Source organism: Ornithodoros turicata, chromosome 5 (genome assembly GCF_037126465.1).
Source record: "Ornithodoros turicata isolate Travis chromosome 5, ASM3712646v1, whole genome shotgun sequence".
Taxonomy (NCBI): domain Eukaryota; kingdom Metazoa; phylum Arthropoda; class Arachnida; order Ixodida; family Argasidae; genus Ornithodoros; species Ornithodoros turicata.
The window spans coordinates 66,608,422-66,633,774 of record NC_088205.1 but is presented as its reverse complement, the minus strand read 5'-3'; the positions used below and the strand labels follow the sequence as shown (position 1 = coordinate 66,633,774).

The window sequence follows — 25,353 nt, the reverse complement described above, 5'->3', positions numbered from 1 at the left end:
CAGATAGCGGAATGTGGGACAACCCTCGTAGAGAGCAGTTGTATTTTTTAAATGTCATAAATGAGCACGCCCGTTGATATTATGGATCGACGAATTTTGCTATGCAAATCAACCGAAACCGAAGCCAACCGGATCAAGAGCGCAGAGAGGGCTGCGCTCATTCCGCGTGAGAGAGTAAGCTCAACACCACCCAGATAGAGAAAGCCTGCGCATTGCCGCCTCTCCCTCTTTCAATTAAGAGTCAGAATTTGTCTGCTACTGCGATTCACCGTTCTGCAAACTCAAGAACCGCAAATGATTGCAGCTCACCTGGAACCTGCAGACCTAAATATTTAGACAAAAAGTGCAAGACGCTTTCCAGAAAATCGGTTTTGAGGAAGATTGAGACCGTTTTGCGCTTTCTTTTTTCCCGTTTTCCCAGTTTTCCCAGTTTCCAGTTTTCCCGTTTAGTACGCGCCGGGTCGCTCAATCACAACTCGCAGACGACGGTGGTTCTTCTCCGTGGCCACAACTACTGAACGTTCGTGATTGGCTGCGGCCGTTGAAAACACGATCCTGGGGGCTTAATCGCTTCATCGTCGTTACGGTCGTTACAAGCTAACGAGTGGCGGGAAATTCAAAAAGGTGGGCACGTGGCACATTGCGCGTGACGTGTGCCACGGCCTTCACGTATCGCGCGAAGAGCGCCGTGCACGTGTTTTATCACGTGCCCACCTTTTTAAATTTCCCGCCCGCGTTTTTGAATTTCCCGCCACTCGTTAGCTTGTAACGACCGTAACGACGTTGAAGCGATTAAGCCCCGTGATTGGCTGACTCTTAATTGTTACGTCACGTCGATGAGCGCGCAGGGTTTCTCTATCTAGGTGGTGTTGGCCAGGTGCTTTGGAGCGATGGATATGATTGGATTAGTTGCTCATCTGCTAGCCCGATCCACCTCTTACGGCACCAGTCCCAGTGGCCTGGTGGCTACGATGATGCCATTCCACGCACCAGGCTGAGCGGTAACTGTGTTCCAATGCGGGCGCAGGCTGTACTGTCTAGGTGCTTTCCACGGATTTCCCTATGACACTGTAAGACAAATGCCGGCACAGTCCCCTGTGAAGTCCCCAGGACGCGCGATCCCCACCCCCTACGATAGTCGTGACGTAGCCTGCATGAGCGTGGCCGGCTACTGAAAGAAGTTCCATTACGATGATGATGATGATTCAATTTTACTGGCGTATAAGCGTCTCACTCATTACGGTCCAAAAAAGCCGATAAAGACAGCGAAGGTGTTGGGCTCCTGAGTCGCGCGCTTTTGGATTCGGCTGGTTTCCATCGCAATATTCGGCGATGGATCCTACAACGCACGTTTCCAGGTTCTTTAAAAATCAAAATGCTTTCAACGAGGCTTGTCTCCCTATCTGCTACCTCACTTTCGCCCCAAAGCCCTAGTTAATGAAGTAATTAATTTTAGGCATACAGTTATCTAGTACGTTTTTGGTGCCAGCATTGGATGCAGCTCGTCCAATGCTGGGACTCAAACAATAACGGATGCATGGTGAAGGTGGCGTTTGAAGTGAATAAAACAAATATCCAACCATATAACACACAGAATGTTTTTTTTTTATCTCAACAGAATTTTTATTGAAACAGCTATTAGAGCAGCATATAGATGTCCTTTTTGCCGTTGGGTTATACGGCAAGGGGGACATCCTCTCGAAGAGAGTATATGTACTACTAGATGACGTTCTCCTCTAGTTGCTCCTCTCCTCTTAGTTGCCGTATGGGCCTTTAAGGTATAATAAATAAATAAATAAACAAATAAATAGTTTGTTGGAAACGTCAGAGGGAGTGAGTCCGACTTTTTGAGTTTGCTGGGCTTCCAATTTGATGCCAATACATATGTCTTTTGGCATTGTGCCAAACGCGTTACTACGGATCAATGTCGACAGGGCCCCTCCGCTTCTCCATAAAATGAGTCTTCTGCACTGGATCAAATGTATACTTCGCTCAAAGCTGTTCAGTCCGTACCACTCCGACAACTTCCCTATGGAGACAGTGATCTACACTGATGGCTCAATTGCTGCAGGAAAATCAGCAAGTGCCTTCGTCGCTGAAAACACAGCCAAAGGATACAGGCTCTCACACGACACATACTCCACCATAGCGGAGCTTCATGGCATATTGAAGGCACTCTGCTTTATCAAGAGATGCGTACACAAAGTTGGCTAATATGCAGCGACTCCAAGTGAGCCCTACAGGCAATCACCAAACCGTGTGACAACGTTTATAAAAATCTTGTCACCTTCCAAGAGCTCATACCAAATGGACACAATGTAACTCTACAGTGGATCCCCTCTCACCGCGGAATTCCAGACAACGAGGCTGCCGACAAGGCAGCAAGAGCAGCATTGCAGAAGACCAAGCTTAGCGCCATACCCTTCTCAAAGGCCGACAGCAAAATCCACCTGAAGAACACGTTTCACAAGTCACTAGAAACCTATGGAAGGCATCTCTACAACCCGCAGATTACCTCCCTACCATAGATCCAGGTCTGACAACAAATATCCCTGTCAGCCTAGAAAGTACTATTCAAACAGCTATTCACAAGACCCGACTGGGACAACTATGTACAAGAAAAACACTTCACAGAATGAAGCGAGCAAACTCCCCACTCTGCAGAACTTGCAACGTCCCTGAAGATACGCATCACGTCATAATGCATTGTCCGGTGTTTGAGAAACATATAAGAAAACTTCAAACGACACTGGAAAAACTTGACAACCGTCCATTCAGCTTCTACAAGATTCTTGGACCTTGGCCCAGTCCTCATACAACAAGACAAGGCAATGAAAGCCTTCTGTGCAATCTTGAAGAATAGCGGCATATCCAGCCGCCACTAAAGAACAACAAGTTGTAAACAAGACATAATAGTACATGTGATGCTCACTACAGAGTGTCACGTTATGATAGTCACTGCCACATTGGCGAAACTCACAACAAATGGAGCTGCCGGCGCCCTTTTGGGCAGCCACCAAGTTCCAACTCCCGCTCAGTTAGTTAAGAAGAAGAAGATACCACTCCGCTTGGGTCCGGCACTGAACCTTAAGCGAAGCGAAACAGACACGGTTAGCAAAATCTGTGCATCAAAAGAAAAGGTGAAATGTACAGTCGAGGGCTGTTTTCGTCTTCTCTTTTCAGGGCCATATGTTTACTTCCTTATATAGTAAGTGGCAGTGCTGGCCAGTTAGTAGCTTCCACGAGGGGCATGCACCTTAACCTGTATTTCTCTTTTTAGTATATCTCCAATGTGTGTCGGCATCATCCTGCACTGAGGCCACGCGTTGAGACCTCCCACACAGACGCATTTCCAGAACATTATATGTTGGCCGAATCTCGTCTGAACTAGCTGGACACGATTCATAAGTTACGATATGATGGCCTGGTAATGTATAAAGGCTCAATCTTTTACCAGACTCAGTTCGTAGCCGGGATCACGAAATGTAGAGGAAGAAGTGTCCGTCTATATCCACATCGACGATGATGGAATGCCCTGGATGGTCAGATGTGTTGGGTAACGGAAGGGATTGAGGTCTCGGCTACTGAGTAACCTTTCCATCGTCCACGGACCCCCTGAAGAGCGACGCAGTCGGCAGGCGGCATTACGAAAACAGTTAACGTTAGTATCCAAAGCAAAGATGCGACCGCAAAGGCGAGAGGTGGAACAGTGGTCGCGGCAAGTTCCACACAAAAAGGAACTAGCATTTAATCAAATTTCTGATCAACTTGACCCTTTTTATCCATCTTTTAAATGTTTTAGACAGGAGGTGCTTCGTCACCTCAGCCTGAATGCGCACTGCTACTGAGGCTTGTCTGTTTGCAGGCACACTGGCAATAAAGGATTATTATTATTAAGCACTGAAGTTGAAACCGAAAACAAGACCTATTTCTTCTAAATCTTCTGGGGCTCATCTCACAGAGTCAACAATACAAAGACCTATTTCAAAATTTCACCATCGCAAGTTGCGCGAAGATGGAAGTAGTACAGAAAGAAGTGTTTTGTGCATGTGTGTCGCTTTCTTTTCTTTCTTTCTTTTTTCTTTTTTGACACCCTGTATTTCTTGCAGAGCCTCATTCGAAATGGGACTACCCACAGATTGATCTACATACATCTAGGTGGCGGTAGTATAGTCACTTACCCAGCTGATCGCCTGCCGATTTGGTGTGCCATTGTGACGTCCTGATACAGCGTGTGTGTACACCCTTGTCGTATCACTGGTATAATAGGCATATCCCTAATATCACTGTATATGATTGTAAACCTACATCTTGTGTAAGCAACTCTGAAGTAGCAACACCAACTTGAAGACGCAATCAAAAGACAAGCTGAAACATATTAGAGTCTACGCACCTTTTCGTTTTTGATTCAGTATACATGCAAGAATATATTCGTTTCAGAAATTTTTGTGTGTGTGTTGCAGCGAGACCCTTGACGGGTGCTATACATGGTGTGGGGAGGTTCCGAGAAAATGTTTCGTGTCGAGCACAGATTTTCGTTCTAAAGCACAGCGTTTTCTTGACTTGAGCTCGACAACTAATTTCTTCTGACCTTATCATGAATGTACATGTACAGGGTGTTTCACCTAACGTGTCCTAAAATTCTATTTAAAAATATATTCGTCTGGACATTAGCGATCAATAACGCTATTTATCTCAGGGGGATTTTGCCATTATACTTCTGAGCACTTTTATCAAATTTAATTCGCGAGAAATTTAATTCTTCCAATTGAACTTCGAAATTAGCCAAGTCAACCTGGCTTTTTCCCTTTTTTTTATTTTGTACAGAAACAGAAAGCGCATGCAGGATCTACCCCATTCTAGCGCAAAATGCATTCACTACTATACAAAGGTAACAGCCGGGAAAAAGTAAATAAAATAAAAATGCGACAACCGTCCTTCCGTGGCCCGCAAATTGGCGGCCGCCCTAAATAGAAAATAGATAAATAGCGTTGATCCCATAATGTTGAAAAAAGTAGATGTTTAAATCGAATTTTATGACAAGTTAGGTGAAACACCCTGTAAACAGCACAGTGAATACTAATACTTGCAGTTCTATGTGTCCTACGCCTCTTTCTGAAGTGCGCACCGTAATCCTATACCTTGCGACAACTTTTCAAAAGGCTTCCTTCTTCCCCCTTTTACACAAAAGTTCGTCATGGCACATAAATCATCTTTTATACTGCGAGTCCGGAGTCATTATAAATCATACGACTTATGCGTGACAGCTAGGCAAAAAGCTGAAAAAGAACAGGAGGCGCTATATACAAAGCGCGTTTTATTCTTCTGTATTATTTTTTTTTTTTCGTCCTTTGAGCTAGCGGCGTCATCCTCGAAGTCAAATGGAAAGAGGGTGGCCCCTTTGGGAAGTCACGCTTTTGAAATGCATATTATTTCGCCCAATTCGCTTCGACTATGAAAAACAGACTTCCAGACTTGCCTCTTCCTTATTCTTTTTTTGTTTTTGTAATGTGGAAAGAAAATATTATTAAAATATAGGAAAGCCTGTAGCTGAAGATAAAGCAGACGAGAAGCAACGTACGTGCCGTATGACAAAGAAAGAGGAGGTATTCCTATTTATGTGCAGGTCTTTTGTACATCTTTGTTTTTGTTTTTTGTTTTGTTTTGTTTTTACCTTACTTTTAGCTGAGTTGCTAATCTGAATATGTATTTTTCTTCTTTGAGTGCGACATACTCTGCCGCTGCAGGAGATTTGTGCTTGAGAGAAAAATACACCCACTTATTGTGGTTTAGTGAATAGGAGATGTGTACCGTTCTGGATGTCAACATGAAGACTTTGAAATACCTTTGCAGATTGGGAGGCGCAAAAAGTACCTGCGGTTATAGTACGTGAGATTTGTAATGGATTGAGTTGAAGATGAGGCACGCTTCTCCAGCAGCGCACCAGCTGTTGTGCCGTTCCAGTCCAGTCCTCGAATGGCGCCTGCCCAATAAAGATGTTCTTGTTGGTAAACTGGTGGGGTGGGGTATTTGGTAACGTCCACTCATCTTGAAGCAGCAACAAAGACACAGACATAGAAACAGTGCGACTGCTTTTGGCTATTGCTTTGTATGTTTTTGTTGACCATACTCGGTCTTTGCTGACTATTACAGGATTGCGTAGACAAGAACATGCAGGTGAGTAGTATACGTTGAGAAAAATGATTACCTATAACCATTTTGCAAATTGTATCTTATTGACCATCTGCATTTGGGGTCAAGTTCAATGTCGGATAAAGCAGAACATTTCACAAGCGAAACACCGTTACATAAATCCCACGTCACAAGCAAACAGTTCTCGCATATGTTATGTCATTGCAGTCCTCTTTAAACAGAACTCTAATGCAGGAACGTTATGCCATTGCAGTGCGCTTTAAACAAAACTTCATCACATAACACGCTCGAGGCGCAGCCCGGTATCGTTGCCACTCCTGATTTTCGGTAAAGAGCCAAGTCGTACGCCTTTTTGTGGCCATTAACATAAACGTGTCGTGTTTGACTTTGTGCATCAAAAAAACTGAATTGCGATTATGGCGCTCACGAATACGAGACGGCTACTACCGTTTAATCAGAGATGAAAGTCAGTAATTCACACTTAATAAAGAAACGAAGACGAAAACAGCTACACACCGTCGCATGTCCCATATCATATGGCACACTAGGTTACAATAGTCACTCGCTCAACTACACCAGCTTGGTTGTCTATAAAACGCTGCACAAACGCCTGCAGGGCTTGGAAGTGTTTGGTCAGAAGACAGGAACACAGCAGTCCCTTCACTGCGTCAAAACCTCGACTGTCCGGTCGGGCTAAGGTTCCCGGAGATGCTCAGGATGTTGATATCGTCGACAGGACCGTTTGATATGTTCTGCGTACACTACGGACCCCCACATTAGGTGGTTAGGGGAAGTGCACCTTCCTAAGCTTATGTTGTAATAGACCGCTGTAGGGCCCATTTAGTCGAAGCCCGTGGAACAACAACGTGGTAAACCTCGTCGCAAACGAAAGGTAAGGGTCAAAAGCCTGAACTAACCCGGTGGAGAACGGATTACCGAAATAAAGTTTCCTAAAAAGACGTACGGATCCGGAGAGAGAAAGGATAATATAAATAAACATTTCTGTTTAATGTCGGTGTCACACTGTTGTGTTTGTCGTCCGTGTGCTTCAAAAATACAACATAAGGGCAATCCAGCCCCGTAGATTCCAATGGGTTCGTTTTGACTCTGTTATACATACGGACGGCAAAAACGTTTGTGTGAAGCCGGCCTAAGCTTGAGCACTTCTCACACGGAAGCAAAAGAACGAAGCACACAAACGCAAGGCATTTTAACCTCTTCTTCAGGAAACCCTGTACAACACCTTTCCTCGCAACGCGTTACGGACATGACCTTCTCTTATCTCTCTTCACTAAACACCATTTCCTCCTCTCACTTTCGCTCTTACTCTCGCAACAAACGTATCTCGCACAAACAAAACCTCTCTTCTGGGACACTTTTCGACGCTCGTCCCCATTCAAGCCGCTATCTTTCCCTATAGCTTCTGTGTAACTCTCTCCTTCCCCGTTTTCATCTTTTTTTCCCTGCCGCCCTAATACTTTTCCTCGTCCTCGGGAAGCTCCCAAGATGCATTTATCTGCCTTCCCTCCCTCCACTCCCCTTCCTCCTGTAATGGATGCGGATCCAAACTGGGTTGCTACTATTTTCTCCCCTATTTCCACCCAATAGTTCCTCTCGTAAGATTACCCTTTCCTTCAAATACACAGCCAACAGAGTATCGCGTTCTAGTCCTGAGGGCTTTCTTGAAATGAGCTCTGCCACCGTGCTACAATTCTATGTGTGTGAGCATGGCGATATCCTCGTCGCTCTTTTTCCGAACCAAAGAGAATGTGAACCCTGTGTTTGTAGGAGGAAAGACGTCGCTTCATTCGATACCGAAGATGAGTTTTTCTTCTTCTTTTTTAGGGATAATACGCCCTAGATGCAGGTGAACTAGCGAATAGACCGGAGATAATGATGCTGCTTATTTTGCGCCCAAGAACTGCCGCAAAGGTCTTGGTGTTGCCGCAAAGGCAAATTCGCACACAAGGTACTATGGTACGAACCAGCACACGCAAAATAGACACTAGCAGAAACAAAAAAACAATAGCTGCACTGACAGCGGAGGACCAAAAACCTATTATACTGTTTAAAATTAAGTCATATGAATCGAATGGAAACGGTACAATATAGGGTACTGGGCCATGGAAACATTATGCACAACGGAATAAAAATTAAAATTCTATAAATTCTATAGAATAAAATTCTATAAATTCACACCGGAAGAACGTTACTACAAATCACTCTCCGAAAAACAGAAGGAACGCCACAGGTTTGGGGCAGCGAATTGTTGAGCATTTGGGCACGTGAAAGTGGGTCACCCCTGCACATATTGGGGAATTAAGGTAGGTAGGTAGGTAGGTAGTTATTTCATTTATTTGCCAAACAAATTCACAGTTTTTCAACGGGACCGCAAGGCGTGCCTATGATGCGGTCCCTGCCGGTTATATAATACTAATCCGCAACCTGATACATGTACGAAACCACAAACTGTGGTCCCTGCCGGTTATATAATACTAATCTGCAATCTCATACCTGTACGAAACCAGAAACTGATACACAATGAAAAGAGTCACATTTAGCTGTGCAGCGGAAAATAAATGTAACAAATCGCACGTATACGTATACACACAAAAAGGAAAAAGAAAGCTAGCAAACTAACAATCCGCCCATAACTACTTACAGATATAACTTTTAAAGATGCAGAAGGTCGTAATTTTACGTATTTTTAATCGAAGAGTATCCCAGTTTTTCCTGAGTAGTATTTAAATGTACGTATTCCGAAATCTGTCCGAGGCTGTGGTAATTCAATACTTAGGTTAGAAGATCTGGACTCATAAGGCCTGTTACAATGATCAACTTTAATTGACGAGATGAGGACACCATGTTGTGAATGAGCTTATATATTAACAAATGACATTTATACATAACCAAGGTATGTATGTCCTTGATAACTAGAAGACGAAAAGCGAAGGAAACAGATTCAGACTGTGAGATACACAGACAACAACACACTGAGGGGGACAAGGTATTTTAAACGAGATAGTGCGAATAGATCTTTTGGAAGTTTCTTTCTCACATAAGTAACAAGAGTAATCATCCCCAACAACACTGTATATCCACTGGATGTACGATTAATGTCCTGACGTCCGTGGTCGGATTCGTCTGTATGATTATCTCCCTGATATCAAGCGCGGATGAAGAAAACGTAGCGCAAAAATGATATCCTCAGGATATCCAGAAACGGGCATACGCGGTGATCTATGTTCCAACAACACCTGGCAGTCATAAGGATATCCGATGTACGTCTGAATCTGAATGTTGGAATATCCCAGGGATGAAAGATGGAAGTCACTGAAAAGGTTAGCCAGCCGTAGGACTCGAACCCACATCTTCTGGATTACCGATTCAGGGCTCTACCAATTGAGCTAAGCCTTTTTTTTTTTTTTTTTTTTTTTTTTCTTCAATGGTTTACCGGCCTCGGTGGCTCAGTCGGTAGCGTGTTCGCCTTCTGATCCCGAGATCGCGGGTTCGAACCCGGCCGAGGACGCCAGCAACTTGGTGGCAGGGTACAAGTTGCTTAGACACGCCGTCTTCCGCGAGGGACGTTAAATACGGGGTGCCGTGTGATGAGCTTTCATCGCACGTTAAAGAACCCTCAGGTGGGCAAAAGCAATCCACGGACCGACCGCTGTGGCGTCGCTCATGATCTCAGTTGTCTCGCGACGTAAACACCCAATTATTATCTTCAATGGTTTATTATGGTTCGTGGCGCTACGTACAAGAATGACATGAGTGAATGTATAATAATATTTATATTATGCACAGCTCATTGAACCTACTAAGCTAACACACCTCCCCAGCGACTTCCAAGGGCGCGTCATCGGAAGCGCGTCATCATCAATTTCTCATGATCCTAGGGATAACGAGTTTCGTCCGACATATATGTACGGTGACAGGTCCAAGTGGAGAAAGGAGTCCCCAGAGACCTCCGGCACACATCCAGTGTTCTACGCTGCTTGTCCCTGACATCGTTTTTCCTGTTGTTCTATATTTTTTCAAATATTTTTTTAGGTCGGTGAGATTGAAGCGTTTGATGTGACATACTTAGTGAAACTAGATTTTTTGGTACCGTTAATGTGGATAGACAGTTAAGAATTAAGGGATAGCATGCCGTGAGTGAAACCGGAATCAGGAATTTTATCATTTTCGAAACATAACTGACAGGAAAAAGTGACCGTAGCTGTGAGACTATAATCTCCCCCCCCCCCCGTACATTTATTGCACCCTATAAACATGCCTTTCCTTCTTTGGAAACATCAAAGAACCAGCATATAATTGTCGTTCTTGGAATATTCGAACTTGGCAAGTGCGCATGTGTCTTCCCATTTCGCCTAATGCTTTTTAGCCGATTATCTCGCCGTCCCTTATCAGGTTAACCGACTTTGAACTGAAGGGGTCCTGTTTGGCCTAATACCTGCCACTGGGACTGTCTGCATGCTGCAGACAGTCCCACTACGCCTACTGATCCTTGTTACGTGAAGAAAGAAGGCGGTCCCCAAGTGTGCTGCCAAATGCCACTTTCGTATCTTCACAAACCTTTACAAGCTTATTGGATTTATTCAAGCATATATATGTTTTATCATACAAAATATCGGGATCTGCGCTTCGGTACCGAAATAAAGCATCGATTACTGTAACGCCGTTACGTACAACACTGCGGCGTACTCTTCTTGTTCCCTGATCCGCACGAAAGACCTGTGTCCGCTCTAGCGATTTTGCATAATAATAACAGATCCATTGCCTTGCCCAGTTCATAGGGGAATCCATCCATCATCATCCATCCATCCACTCATTAATCAACGAAAACGTTTTACTCGGAAATAATGTATTCATTTTATTATTAGTGGTATCGCACACGGATCCAGGACATTTGCTCATTGTCCTAACGCCTGAGGCGGACAAATGCTCACCAAGTTTTATATGCCCCTGTTGTTTTTCGCAAGTTAGGTATCGTGTTTGGTGGCACAGTATAACAGAAACATGTTTGTCACAGGAGAACATACCTTGTTGTAGCTTCGGGGGTGGGGGGGGGGGGGGTGACTGGTGGGACCCGGGAAACATAAAATTTCTGCGCCATGTTTTACACTACACGCGCATTACTGTAGCTCCTTAATAGTACAATAATTCATAAATGTGGAAAAGCATAGAAGCCCATAGGGTAGTCGCTCTTAGTTTGCAAACGGTGTCCCGGAACACGGCTCAGACACGTATTAGACGCCTTATCAAATGAAATAACTCTGATGCGAGGACACTATTACCGTACACGAATCTGTCGGATGCGAATACGAGTTTGATTGACAGAAATGTCATGCTTCTCGGGACGGCTTAAGATAAACTATAGAATTAGTCCTATGTATTATTATACTCGAGAATCAATATTACGAATTAGGATTACAATACTGGTGCCTGGGAGATATTATGTAATGTATCATAATACCAAATTTGATAATTACTGCCCACCCCGGGTGGTAACGAACGTGTTCATGTCTTACTACAAGGTTTACGAGGCAGGCCAAGAGATGCGAAATTTCTAAAACTTTTCACTTCACTTTTTTTTTTTACTGGAAAAACAAAATTTTCGCACTAGCACAACTGAGATCGATTACCGGACATTAGAGAGCAAATTACAGTGCAATATTAATTATAGGTGTACAGGGTGTTTCACCTAACGTGTGAAAAGAACGTATTAAATAATCCACTGATCTGAAAATTATGGGGTCAACTTGACAGCCGACCTTCTCGGGTTGAGAAGGTACTGGGGAGCTGGCCAAAGCGGCACCAACAACTTGCGCTGTATGCCCTGTCGAACTACCTCAAGGACATACATGCTGAAGTAACCTTCTAAATCACTCAATGCTTTCACACATCAAGCGTCGTGGAACAGATGGTCGCGTGCCACCAAGTGCGACCAGTGCGACCTCTTCAGTGCGACCTATATTTCAATTCTTTTCTTTCTACTTCTGATCTAACCTAATCTATGGGGTCAACACCATTTATCTCGGGGGAGCTTTTCTCATGACTTCCGGGCTATTAATTTTAAGACGTGGGACATTGAATTTTCTCAATTGAACTCCAAAATTTGCCAAGTGTTTCCGTTTCTTTTCTTTTGTCGAAAAGCAAACGTAAATATCCTTGAAGTAGATTTTTAGGTGAAACACCCTGTAGATATTTGTTTAGCACAGATATCAAGCGTAGGAGGTTCATCTTTACGAGAACTTTATATATTTTTTATTGTCGGGGTTGGAGATCACTTCGGCAATTTTTCCGACGCCGACGAAAGAAACAAAGAAAAAACGGGTTATTGCTTTTTCAGTTTTCTTTTTCGAGGCCTCGTATATCTAGGCAGACCATAGGCTGCTTCACCAGTGGGTTCCGGGCCTCCTGACAGCATTACTACAGCAGACCGTTGAGCATCACACCGCTAAGGAGTGAACGGTCTCTTAAAGAAACCGCGTTTGCAACGCGACAGTATTGGTAACTGACATTCCTTTACACATTTATGCTTGCAAGAGTTGTCTCAACGAACTAATATATCACGTCCGGATTATGCCTTGATTCACCGGATGCGGCTGAATGTCGTCTTTACTGCTCAGCTGTACTGCTTTTGCTGCTTGTAACAAGTAGACTTAAGGGTGCTACACATATACAGATCCCGACAAAAGTTTACGGAACACCAAAGCGACATATTTCTTGATCTCAGCGACACCCTAGCGGCGAACGGGAGTGAAAACACTTACTGAGTGATAGGTGCGTCGAATACCCGGTAACCTGTTTGTAAGTCTATCTGCTCCTGTTTGCAGCAACCGTGTCGCTCAGATGACTATATACACCACTCCAGTGTTCCGTAAACTTTTGTCGGGACCTGTACCACAAAATGCACGTCGTGCGATGAGTCTCACAGTTTCGTGTCATGACTTGACGCAGGCTGCATTCGCGGACACATATGAACGGCGGCATCCCTACGATATCCACAACAACACCGAATATCCTCTCGATGTACGAATAATGTCTTAATGGATTGGCACGTTCGATGGATATCTCTCAGATATCCATCGGACGTACGAATCCGTTAGGACATTATTCTTACATCCAGAGGTTATTCGATGTTGTTGGGGATGTGACCACGGTGTTGCCAGAACAGCGCATCCAAAGATACCTCCGCTTAAATTTTATTAAAGATAACGAAATTTGCCCACATACGAGGGCGTTCAAGTCAAACCGGGACTTTTCATTTTTCGCAAAAGTAAAATGAACTTAGAGTCGAGAAATTAGTTTTATTTTTCAACGTAATCTCCAACTGCACTAATGCACTTGTCCCAGCGTTTCACGAGCGCTTGGATGCCAGCAGCATAGAAATCTTTACCGGCGCGTAGCAGCCATGATCGGACCGCATTCTTGACCTCGTCGTCGCAGCCGAAGTGGCAGCCCCCAAGGAACGCCTTCAGTGGACCGAAGAGATGGAAATGGCTGGGGGCGAGGTCTGGACTGTAAGGGGGATGTGGCAGCAACTCCCAGCCAAGTTCCCGTAAGGTGCCTGTCGTGAGATGTGCGGTATGCGGGCGTGCACTGTCCTGTTGGAGGAGGACTCCTTTGGTGATGAGGCCCGGCTTTCCGAAACTGGAGGTGTTCATGAATGATAGTGTTCAACGTTCCCACAGAAAGGTCCGTCTTTCGAGCCAGTTCGAGACATGTTATCCGTCAGTTCTTGAGTATCGGGCGCTCCACAAGTTGGATGTTCTCAGGAACTCTGACACTGGGCTCCGAGCCATCCCGGCCGGGATAGTCCTGCACTGATGTACGGCCGTCTCAGAACCGTTTGCACCACTCAAACGCTTTCATGCGGTTAAGTGTATCGTGGCCATACTGAGTCTGAAGTCGTCTGTGAATTTCAGATAACTTTACGCCTTCATTCACGAGAAACTTCATGAAAATTCGCTGTTGTGCGCGCTCACCTCGTTGTCGGCCATATTGTCCAGTCATCTGTTTTGCACAAACTTTGGGCCACCATGTGGTGAACGCGGAGGCCTGTCGCGTGTGAAAATGACGAAAAGTAGCGCGCGCCATTTTTACACTCAGGAGACGGAAAGTCTCGGTTTGACTTGAACACCCCTCGTAATAACACACAATAAACGGGGACAATTCGTTCTTTGTTTAATTTGTCTTTCAAGGCGCAACACGAATGATGTAAGCCACGGCTTGCATTAAGAACGCACACGGTACGTCCGCCATTTATTTCTCGGACCCACCAGAAAGGCAGCATCATTTGCCGCTTGGTTCGTGACATCACCACATTCGTAAGACAACGCGCCGGAGATCTCCGGAGCGGAGATAACCAATCGGTTTTCTCGCGCTGCAACGGCCTAGGCAACTGCTGCGACGATCTATTTCGCCAGAATCCGTCCCAGGATGCTTTGCGCTGTGACGTACGTATCGCACGACACGTCGCACGTTTTTGTCGTACATATGTCTATGCGTTGAACTTAGTAGTAACTCGTAGATGAGGCAAGTAAACATAGAAGAAGGGACACAACACAGGCTCACAACGCCGTGTTGCGTACCTCACTTGAATGATGGCAGTTGAAGAACACACACACACATAAGTGGGATGATGATGTGGTGGGTCATTCTCACTGATCATGCCTTTTCTTCAGCTGTCATTATTCAAGACAAGTTTAGACTGTTCAAGCTATACAGGGTGTTTGCTCTTACGTGTCCAGAAATTATATTTAAAGCCAGTGATAAAAGAAAAGCAATTGGTAATTTTCTCCTACTTGAGTAAGAAACAGGTACTGCTTCACTAGTAGCACGTGTTTCTTAGTCACGTGGATGAAAAATAGCGCTCGTTTCTCTTTTATCGCTCGCTTTAAATATAATTTCTGGACACGTTAGAGCGAACACCCTGTATACCGTCACTGTTGTGACCTGGATAATCTGCAACACACCACTCGCCATTCCCCGCATTATGGATTTATTTTATTTTATTTTTTTTCAGGACTACTCACCGTTTCTTTAAAGGAGCTGGACTCTCTCCCTCCCACTACACGGTGAAATCCTGTGACCACCAAGGAACCTCCACTGCGAGGGTGTTCACTATCAGAGAGATGCAGCTGACAAAAAGTCACTTTTCGTCAACTGTTCAATTCAATTGAATCCAAATTCAATGTTGTGTGCGTCTTCATTGTTCGCGTCAGCCTACGAAATTTACGCTGGACATCACATTTTCACTAAATAACCGCGATCAATTACACAGAGTATGGTTTTCTGAAATAAACGTGTTGCCGTTGCTCACTGCAACCTCGCTGTGTTGTGCGGGTGAATAGGTACAGCTTGGGACAAAAGTTTACGAAACATGGTACCGGCGTGTCCCTTTATTGGAGCAGCCTCCTGCTAGCTATAAGCAAGAGGTGACTGGCTATTCTATCCATCTCTCAGTATGTGTGCCTGCTCCTGCTTTCTGCCACGGTGTCGTTCCAATAAAGCAATGTGGCACCCCGGTGTTCCGCAAACTTTTGTCCTATGCCTTACGTCAGGCTGGCTTGAAACTGAACTTGAAATGAATACAGACGCCATAGTCCTTCGCTTGTTACTACATCGTTAAGGATGCTAAACTCTGAATGCGGTAGAAATATTACAAATACAGATCGCCCCATGACAGTCGAAATTTGAGAACGTCGTCGACGGAAAAGTTTCGTCAAGAAAGTTCTTTGTCACAAAAGTTTTCCACGGACAACAACTGCTGCTGCCAGACAATGACGAGATTTGAAAACAAACACAAGGTCCATGGAGACAAAGAGAAGAGAGAGAGAAAAAAAAGAACAGGGGCACCTTCCGTCTGCTCGGAGTCGTGCCACTTAGGGCTATCGTTTTCGTGTCGCGTCCGTGGACGCAACACAAATAACCATGAGAACAAAAAAGCGTCCAAATTTAGCTCGAAACCATAGATATATATGTTTCAGTACGCAACGCTAACAATAGCCACTCTAGCATGCGTAGCAACAGATTACGCAGTCCATCCCGTTAGGTGAATCATCAGCCTTGTTGCCCAGGTTACAGACTGGTACCTGAAGGTAGCCGATAAAATAATGAGACTATTTTGGCATCGATATATTTACATCTGTCCCATCTACGCAGTGTTACACCAACTTTTACTCGGAGCGTCACAATGGTCTGTTATTGATAGCATTCCAGACTTGAGACCTTGCTGACGTGATAAGATGTCTGGTCATGTCAGGCGAACGCTATAAAAAAGCAGGTAGCCGTCACCCTTCACAACTCTCCAGCAGGATCAGTGGTGAGTATACTGTTCTCTAGAATAGAAAATATTAGAGTTTGTGTGTTGATATGTCGTGCCAATATTTTTTGCCATGCCAGTTGCCAGTGTGGGGAGGTCGTTCAGTTCAACTATCGGCTGACGCCAGCTTCAAATTGGAACTGATTCGTGTCGTGACAGGGACACAAACGAATATTCGTTGTGCCGTCCTGGACTTAGTCATTGATTGGTCGGTAAAAAATGGAAGAACCATGGGTCTTTCATTGAATTGGAAACCTCCTGGTTGGTTGTCTGTGTTAGATTAACATATCCAACACCGGTGGCGATCCGGAGCAAAACAACTTCTTTAGCACTATTGGCTGTTTCCGTAGCCCTACGCTAGTTATTATTCTCGCACCTCGTGTCGGAGATCTCCGGTCCGAGGTGGTCGAAATTACCCGCTGTCCTACCCTGCGTCACGAGCGGCATGTCGCCAAACAAATATAGACGGGCTCACCTTACGTGTAAATCTACTCACTGCTTTTATTTACCAGCAATTACAGAGCATAAGGAAAGGAACTATACGGACGCACTAAGCCTAGCTCTTTCGACACATCGCAGAGAGGCGGACATGACTTGACAGCGTTTCATTGCTATGTTGTATTTTATGTGCTGGATGCCTCATCTTTCAAACACAAACATGAATTCTTGCAGCAATTTCGTACGCTTCCACGACTTGCGTTATATTTGCACAGTACATGTACGATTTTGTACCCTGTGCCACATACTTGAAAGGTGAATATCTCTACCGCACTGGCGTCTTTACCGCACCCAATATCAAGCTCTCTCGTGTTACAAGCGCGACTTTAACTTAGTATGGATCTGCACACTCTTACAACAGAACTTCACCGCATAACATGCTGATACTGCTGCCGCTAGCGATTGGATAGAAGAGAGTTATGCGGCGAAGCGCCGCCTGTGTTTAGAGAGTGCAGGAGACGCTTCCAAGCTTTTGTAAGGCAAAATGTGACGTCCATTGGTAAAAATGTTCTGTCCCAGAATTTTAAACAAGCACCTTAATTTGTCTTTTTTTCTCGTAGGCTATTCCGACGTGTTGTGAGACGACTTTCTTCATTCAAGATGAATCACCTAATGGTCTTCGCCATGCTGTTCGCCGGTAGGTTGTATTTTAACCCATGGGTTCGCACCGGTTCTAGTTGTATTGCAGCTATGCCTCTGCTTCCGGGAACTTATAGTAACTTCCATTAAAGGGCTGCATGTATTTTTTTCTCTCTTTGTTTTCCTTTCCTCTTCTTTTTTGTTGTTGAGCTAACCGATCTTTTTTTAGAAAGGGTAAGCTAGAAACAATAAGTAAGCAAAAGGCAGTACAAACAGCTCTCAGCTAAAGCTCTTGCACGTTTTTGCTAATGATAACGCAACAGTACAGACTTCGGCCTACTGTTGCGTGGAGTGTTATGGATAACGGTTGCATCAAGGATAGTCACCGCACTCCTCAGTGTAGAATGTTTCCACAGTAGATAACGAAAGAGAACGGAAGGTGCCGAGACGGAACGTACCCCGGTTATCTGTACGTATCTTCCGCAGTACAGACTATGGGATATTACACAGGGTTTCAGGCCAGTGCTGGACCCAGAAAATGAAGTCATGAACAATGGACATTGGAGAATCAGTGAGTGAGTCGACAGTAAAGCCATAGGAAGGCTAAAATGAGTATGAACACTATAGTTTTTACAGACCTACGTATGTATTTTTAAGTGCCCACAAGTGACAGTCTAAATAACGGTGCACCAGTATATTTAAAAAATGCATAATTCACGAAAATCACTCGATGGATCTAGAGTGGGTTCCAGAGGTATAGAGTATAACCTGTCACAATAAAACACCTCAATAGTGATCGTTAAAATAAAATGTTGCTCTTGTTGTTCTTTAAAAATCCAGGAATTTAAAAGTGTACTTCAGAGAGGACGGGAAAATTATGACCCATGTCGCACTAACAATGTGCCCCAAGTTTGCCAAATTTATGTCTCCTTAGAAACTGAAGTTCGGGAACCCATTGCCCGACAATAGTTATTGTAAACGCGTATTTATTTACGGCGTGTCTCTAGTGCAGAGCCTATTTAGTAAAACAGGGATTTGGCCTCGTATGTAAAGCTGCATAAAGAAAATGATGCATTGACAGTGGAGCAGTTGTTTGTCTTTTCATGTCGTCCGCGTCCCTTTTGCTCCAGTCGTTCTCATTATGCAGTGTCTATTTGCCATTTTTGAACTAATTTCGTGGCGGTAATAAGGTAATGGGAATGGGTATGCAGATATTACATTTAATGTGAAGGGTCCCATTATTTCATTCCCCACAACACCATAAGTAATGGGGTAGAGTATCGCCTCCGCCGATAAAACTCCCCATTCATCATCTTAAAAATAAAGTTGTTGTTAACTTTAACGACCTGACCATAAGTAATGGGGTAGAGTATCGCCTCCGCCGAAAAAACTCCCCATTCATCATCTTAAAAATAAAGTTGTTGTTAACTTTAACGACCTGGCGACGTCTTCAATGTGGACACCCCTATTAGAATTCATATTACGAAACCCCGAGACTATAGGGAACTACGAAAACAGACACAAGCGGACAAAGTTGACACTTTGCCCGTGTGTGTGTGTACCGACTTTGTCGTGATAGGTGAAACTGTGTTTTAGTCACTGCATTTGATGTGAAAACCCGTAGTCTCTTTGGAGTCGTTGCACAACATCCCAAAGTGTGTGCTCGTTCAATACGCTAAAATAGCTTCATGACTACCGGCTTAGCCACTCCCAGTGCCACTAAGCCGCGTGGCATTTTTCATCCGCCACTCCATCAATGCACGACTATGTACAACTTCTCTGACATATATGACGCAGAAAGACATATCAAAATCAGACAAAATAAATAATTACGCGCACTATGATGTCGAAGCATCGGTGTTAAGCCACCAAGAAAAAAATATATGCATTACTTCACATTTACAAAAAAATAAAATTAAAAATAAGACGTGGTTTCGCATGTGCTTCGCCGCGCGTTGACGTGTTTACTTGTGTGCAGGAGCTGCGGCAGCGATCATGGACACCATAAATACGCCTTTCAAGAAAAACATCGACAAAGAAATCATGGCACTCAACATGGACCCTATGCCTTTGCCGGACATTGAATTCAGTATCAAGCCTACCGATTCAATTACTGAAATTAAGCTGATCAATGGCAAGGTGGAGGGCCTCAGCAAGGTCATCAAGCCCCTGGGTCGTTGCATGGAACGCAAAGAGGACGATGACATTGCCTGTCACATAACGATTGACGGCCTGCGAATCATCTACGAGGCGACATCGATTAATCCAGACAAAACATTCGACGTGGAGGTGATCATTCAACACAGCGCCATTGAAATGATCATAGGCGCCACACCAGGTACGTACGAGTGATACGTCGTCATCAATGGCCCAAAATACAAATTGGTTGCTTAATAGTTGGGATCAAGGGGGGAAAAGTACGATCTGTCTTGATAAGATAACATAGCTGTACGCTAACAAAAGAAACTAGTAAATTGATGCATAATCGAAAAACGCGAAAAGGACACGGACGTCGCGCACACAGACCCGTGTACATCCGTGTCTTTCTCGCTTTTCTTAATTATGTATCAGTTTAGTCAACGCTGTCTCATCATATCGTTATGAGTAAACTGAGAAGCAATTGACGCTTTTAGATTGCAATTATTCCCCACACTTTAGTAACTTTATCCTGCAATTTACCCTCCAACACTGCAAATACTCCCGAAGGTCTGTCAGTTCTGTAATCTGTAACTCGTCGTGACTACTAGGAAGCAAGAATACGTTGAGACGATGACACTTGTTGCACTATTCCTATATAGGAGCAAATACTATTTAAATAAATACACCGTACTATATATAAATTTATAAGAAATTCACTATGACTGCAAATATGTGACCGCAGCTTTGGGCAATGTGCAAAACACCTTATGCAGTAGTTCCAGATAGGGCCATCGTTTGCGGTTAAATTCTTGACAAAACTCTTTCCCTGATGCTGTTACATTTTTGTCGAACGTCTTTTAATGTTTGTGAAATGTTTTCGTTGCATTGTTACTGTGACTGCTAAACCATTTCAGCGTACCGCAAACATACACGTCCACGATCATGTGGCTGTTGCAGTGTCACGTGGCCCTATAAAACCATGTACAGACCTACACTGTGGTCAGCCCTATAAAGCTAGCACTTTAAAGTACGACTTCCAGCAAACCGTGTCGAACGTCTCGTGGAGTCGATCACGTTCATTCATTTCTTATAATGTTAACTAATGACGCATCTGATCTGTTTTACAGACGGTATGATGACTCTGAAGAACATCCGTATCCAAAGTATGTACCCCTGGATTCGCACACCTAGGGAGTTTAGTGGCGACATGATCATGAACAGCATGTTTGACATGGAGCTCAAGATGAAGCTGCACGAACTTATCGCGGACAACACGGTGACAGCGAAATTCGAAAAGGCTCTGGAGAAGGTTATCGCCTTGGAACGCTTCCCCGAGAAAATCATTGGAAAAGAGATACCCATCGATACTAGCTTTATCATCGGTATCTAAGAGGCTTATGATGCCGGAACGACTTCAGGAAACAGACAAGGACAGCCCTGTACACTTTTGTGATGTCTTTTACGCACATATATTTTTTGTATTGAACGTTGACATTGTACGAGAGTAATGTTGCAAATAAAGAAGTGTCTCGTCACATGGGTTCCATGTTTTCCGTATTTATTTTAGCATACCGTGAGCAGCAAGTACATCAACCCTCTTTCTGTTCTGTTTTATTTATAATTTTTACTGTTTTGTTAGGGAGTAAAATAATCTGCAAAATTCAGTTAGTTATGGATACATCGTAGAAATCAATAACGGCAGAGAATGACCCACCACATCATCATCACATTTATGTATGTGTGGCGACCCGTGGAAGACGATGAAGCGGTGCCTCCACCTCCTCTACATTTGGTGACCCGAACAACGAACACAATGTTCAGCGAAATTCGGCCCAATACCATCCCAAATTTCTGCAAACCCACCTACGAAGCCAGCTCCGAAGGTACGGTGCATCGTTCTACCGAGGAACCGCTAGGCGACGACGTCAATTCACCGCGGCTCTACTCATCGCAACGCTGACCGCGCAACGCCATGGTTCTACCCACTTTACCCATCTACACAGCTCAAGTCGCCATGGTCTCGCACTCTGCGTCACGTCGCCACACGCTTCGCGATGGCACTCCTCGGGCTACCACCAGCGGCACCTTCGCGAGCATCACGCTCCTGTACCGGTCGCGGTACGCCGCTGTCGACTGCACCACTCGCTGCTACGTCAGCGGTCAAAGAACCCTGCCTTCCCACCAGGCTTCTGTACAAGATGCTGATAGCCCCTCCAATGGCTGTCGAGAGGCAGAGGACCACCATTCCACCGGGGACCCGCACGGAGGCCACTGAGTTCTACTCACGGTCTCCCCGTGCTTCGTGATGGTCCTCCCCGCCACTCTCCTTGGCGACACTATGAACTCACCGCTCACGAACCGGTCGCGGTTCTGTCGCTCACTCTCTTGATCACTTCGGCCTACCTACATGCTCTCCGCTTCGGCCCGCCCCTGGAACCCTCCGGCCAGCCCTTGTCCGCACCATTCATCCCGCCACTTCTACCAACTCAGCACCAGACGCAGGTCTAGCTGTCCCTGTTCCACGTGTCGCCCCTCTTTCTCCTCTTCACGTATCAACGCGAACCTCAACGACTCAACCGCAAGCGCAACTCCGCGTCTGAGGGGGGGGAGTGATGTGGCGACCCGTGGAAGACGATGAAGAGGTGCCTCTGCTGCCACGCGCTACGGCGTTGGGAAGACAGTTCTACCGGCACCGTCCTAGCGTGAGGCCACGTCCATCTGCCCGCTGGGACATTCCATCATCGCCGGTCAGGACTCATGGGGAGGAACACCACCTCCTCTACATATATATATATATATATAGAAGTTCAAAAAAAGACGCGGAAACAGATTTTAGGGAAGTTAAAAACACTAGTTTATTACATGGGGAGACGTTAAAAAGTAAAATGGGCAAGGGGTCGACGTTTCGACAGTGGCACTGTCTTCGTCAGGACGAAGCCTGACGAAGACAGTGCCACTGTCGAAACGTCGACCCCTTGCCCATTTTACTTTTTAACGTCTCCCCATGTAATAAACTAGTGTTTTTAACTTCCCTAAAATCTGTTTCCGCGTCTTTTTTTGAACTTCTGTAAAACTTCGTGGCCGTTTGATAATCCTTTTACCTCACCCTATATATATATATATATATATATGTATATGTATGTATGTATGTATGTATGTATGTATGTGTGTGTGTGTACGTGTGTGTACGTGTACGTGTGTGTATGTGTACGTGTGTGTAGGTACGTGTGTACGTGTGTATGTATGTATGTACCGTGTATGTATGTAGTATGTATGTAGGTACATGTGTATGTATGTATGTATGTATGTATGTATGTATGTATGTATGTATGTATGTATGTATGTATGTATGTAGGTAGGTACGTGTGTGTGTGCGTGCGTGCGTGTGTGTAGAAATCGAATCCTTTTCTATTCGCGTGCCAAAACATGTAAGGTTTACGTGCCATTGCGCTACGTATAATATGTATAATGTATAACAGTTTTCGGTTCGTAACAACCGAATAGGTGGTGGCGAAACTGCTTGCTGTAGCCTGCCTCGCTCAGGCAGGGAACGTCACTACTATCGCTGCATGAAGTAGATGGGGTAGACGATGAAGTAGACGGAGTTTCAGTAGAGCGACGACCGTCTTCCTTTGAACCACGATTTGAGCTTGGTCAGGAGAGGCAGGAGTATGCAGGCAACAACAACAAAGCAAGTCTGATCGCACCTCGGCTGATGTTGATGACATAGTCCTTGCGTTAAGCTTGACAGACCATTGCATGTCGTACCTTGGCGTTAAGTAGGCGCTTGATGCTAAACCGGAGATGACTGATCCGTCGGTCTCTGTAAGCAGGTGATCATGGAAGTAATGGTTGATATGGGTGAGAGCCTTGCAGCGGGAAACAACTACCAGAGTGTGCTTTTTGCCTTGTATTCCGCGTATAGTGGAGAAGGTGGTGGGAAAATAATTCCGCAAGGGGGGGAGCGCCCTAGTAGCGCGAAATGTCACAAAAACGTCTTTTTTTTTGGCCAAATCAGGATAGCAGACGATCAAGACGTTAACGCGACGTTTAGAAGGCGTAATTTGTCGTACGTTTGTAAGACATACCGATTTTCGGATTTGGGGTGTGCTCAAGGAACTCTCTAGTCCTGTGGTTCAACGGCACCCGTTCCGCTCCCTGTCCTTGGCCACCTCGCGTTCTGAACTGTGCCTTTCGGAGGACTATTGCGTGCGCCTCACAGCGTAGCCTCCAGGTGTGCTCTCATCAGCTCAAGGTATTCCACCCGGTATGCAGTCTTCGAAAGATCCGACTCTGGACCTGCCCCTTACCCTTCTCGAGCTCGACTCTGCACTACGGGACTCTCCTCTGCATACCTCCCCTGGAGCAGACCAGATCACGTATAAGGCCCTGTGGAATTTTCCTCTATCTGGGCGAGCATCCCTCCTAGGGATCTTCAACGAGAGCTGGAGCCAAGGGGAAGTCCCTAACGAGTGGAAGACCGCGATGGTGGTCCCTTTGCTGAAACCAGGTCAATCGCTGCATCACATCGATTCTTTCCGCCCAACAGCTCTTACAAGCTGTGTGGGGAAGACCTTGGCACGTATAATATTCAATCGCCTGAGCTGGTACCTTGAGAGCACGGGTTTTTTTTTTTTCGAGGAGATGGCGGGATTTCGCCCAGGCCGGTCAGCGATGGACAACGTCATAACTCTAACCACTAGGGCACAACAGGCAAGGGGCGAAGGTTTATTGACAGCCGCTGTCTTCCTCGACGTCAAGAAAGTGTACGACAGTGTCCTCCATAGTGCAATAATGGCGACGCTTTCAGAAGCTGATGTCGGGGGCTGCCCCTGGTCATGGATCAAAGACTTCTTGGCTGACCGCTCCCTGTTTGTGCGCACCGCTGACAGGGATACTGCGACGTTTCACGTGCTCCGTGGAGTCCCACAAGGGGGCGTCCTCAGTCCCCTCTTATTCAATATCATTATGGCTTCTCTTCCTGCGCAGCTTCATAATCAAACTCACATTATAATATATGCAGACGACATATGTATCTGGACTTCCGTCGTTCGGCGTGACACGATCCAACGCCGACTACAAGGTTCATTAAACATCATTTCAAGATACCTCTTGGACCGCGGCTTGGTTGTCTCGCCTAGCATGACAGTAGCCGTGGTATTCTCACGAAGATCATTCCATAAGTACCCGCTTTTCATCGATGGCTCACCCCTGACCTTTGTCACGACCTGCCGATACCTGGGGGATACAATTGACCGTGGCCTGACGTGGTCCCAGCATGTGAAGCTGCTTGCTACCAAGGCAAACTGTTTGGCAAATGTACTCAGGCGTATTGCTGGTGCATCCTGGGGCCCGTCATACTCTGACCTCTATCGTGTCCATCAGGCCCTGGTGTTGGGGACATTGCCGTACAGCTTAGCCATTCTGCATGGTCTCAGTCGAACCCAAGAACAGGAACTGCTAAACATCCACACCCGTAGTACCCGTGTCTGTTTGGGAGTCCCCAGGACAACGGAGACATTCTGTTTTGGCAGAGGCGCGAGAGCAGCAGGTTCACATACTGCGGGATGGTGATACCCTTGCGCTTCTCCATGCTACGTTACAGGGCACCTGCTCCACTCTCTCTGTCGCATTAATTAGGACTGCCCGGC

General features: G+C 45.3%; 2 protein-coding genes across 3 annotated transcripts in view; one reads left to right on the top strand and one right to left on the bottom strand.

The window, feature by feature from the left end:
* LOC135394620 (uncharacterized) overlaps positions 1-25,353 on the bottom strand; it is a 259,083-nt gene that overhangs the window by 145,208 nt on the left and 88,522 nt on the right. The window contains exon 2 of one of the 2 annotated variants that reach the window (XM_064625451.1): positions 5,875-5,983. The exons of the other annotated variant lie outside the window; for it this stretch is intronic. Coding sequence (XP_064481521.1) covers positions 5,875-5,983 — 109 coding nt within the window. The remainder of the gene's footprint in view (positions 1-5,874; positions 5,984-25,353) is intronic. 2 annotated transcript variants of the gene reach the window in all.
* LOC135394618 (uncharacterized) lies at positions 16,463-21,237 on the top strand. The gene is made up of 4 exons (XM_064625449.1): positions 16,463-16,486; positions 17,545-17,621; positions 19,542-19,901; positions 20,830-21,237. The coding sequence occupies exons 2-4, from the start codon at positions 17,585-17,587 to the stop codon at positions 21,090-21,092; spliced, it is 660 nt and encodes a 219-aa protein (XP_064481519.1). The 5' UTR covers positions 16,463-16,486; positions 17,545-17,584; the 3' UTR covers positions 21,093-21,237.

Excerpts from the sequence above, each read along its gene's own strand:
- LOC135394618 (XM_064625449.1), top strand. The coding sequence starts at position 17,585 with ATGAATCACCTAATGGTCTTCGCCATGCTGTTCGCCG. Across the intron at positions 17,622-19,541 it reads CTTCGCCATGCTGTTCGCCG|GAGCTGCGGCAGCGATCATG; the intron begins GTAGGTTGTATT and ends ACTTGTGTGCAG. Across the intron at positions 19,902-20,829 it reads GATCATAGGCGCCACACCAG|ACGGTATGATGACTCTGAAG; the intron begins GTACGTACGAGT and ends TCTGTTTTACAG.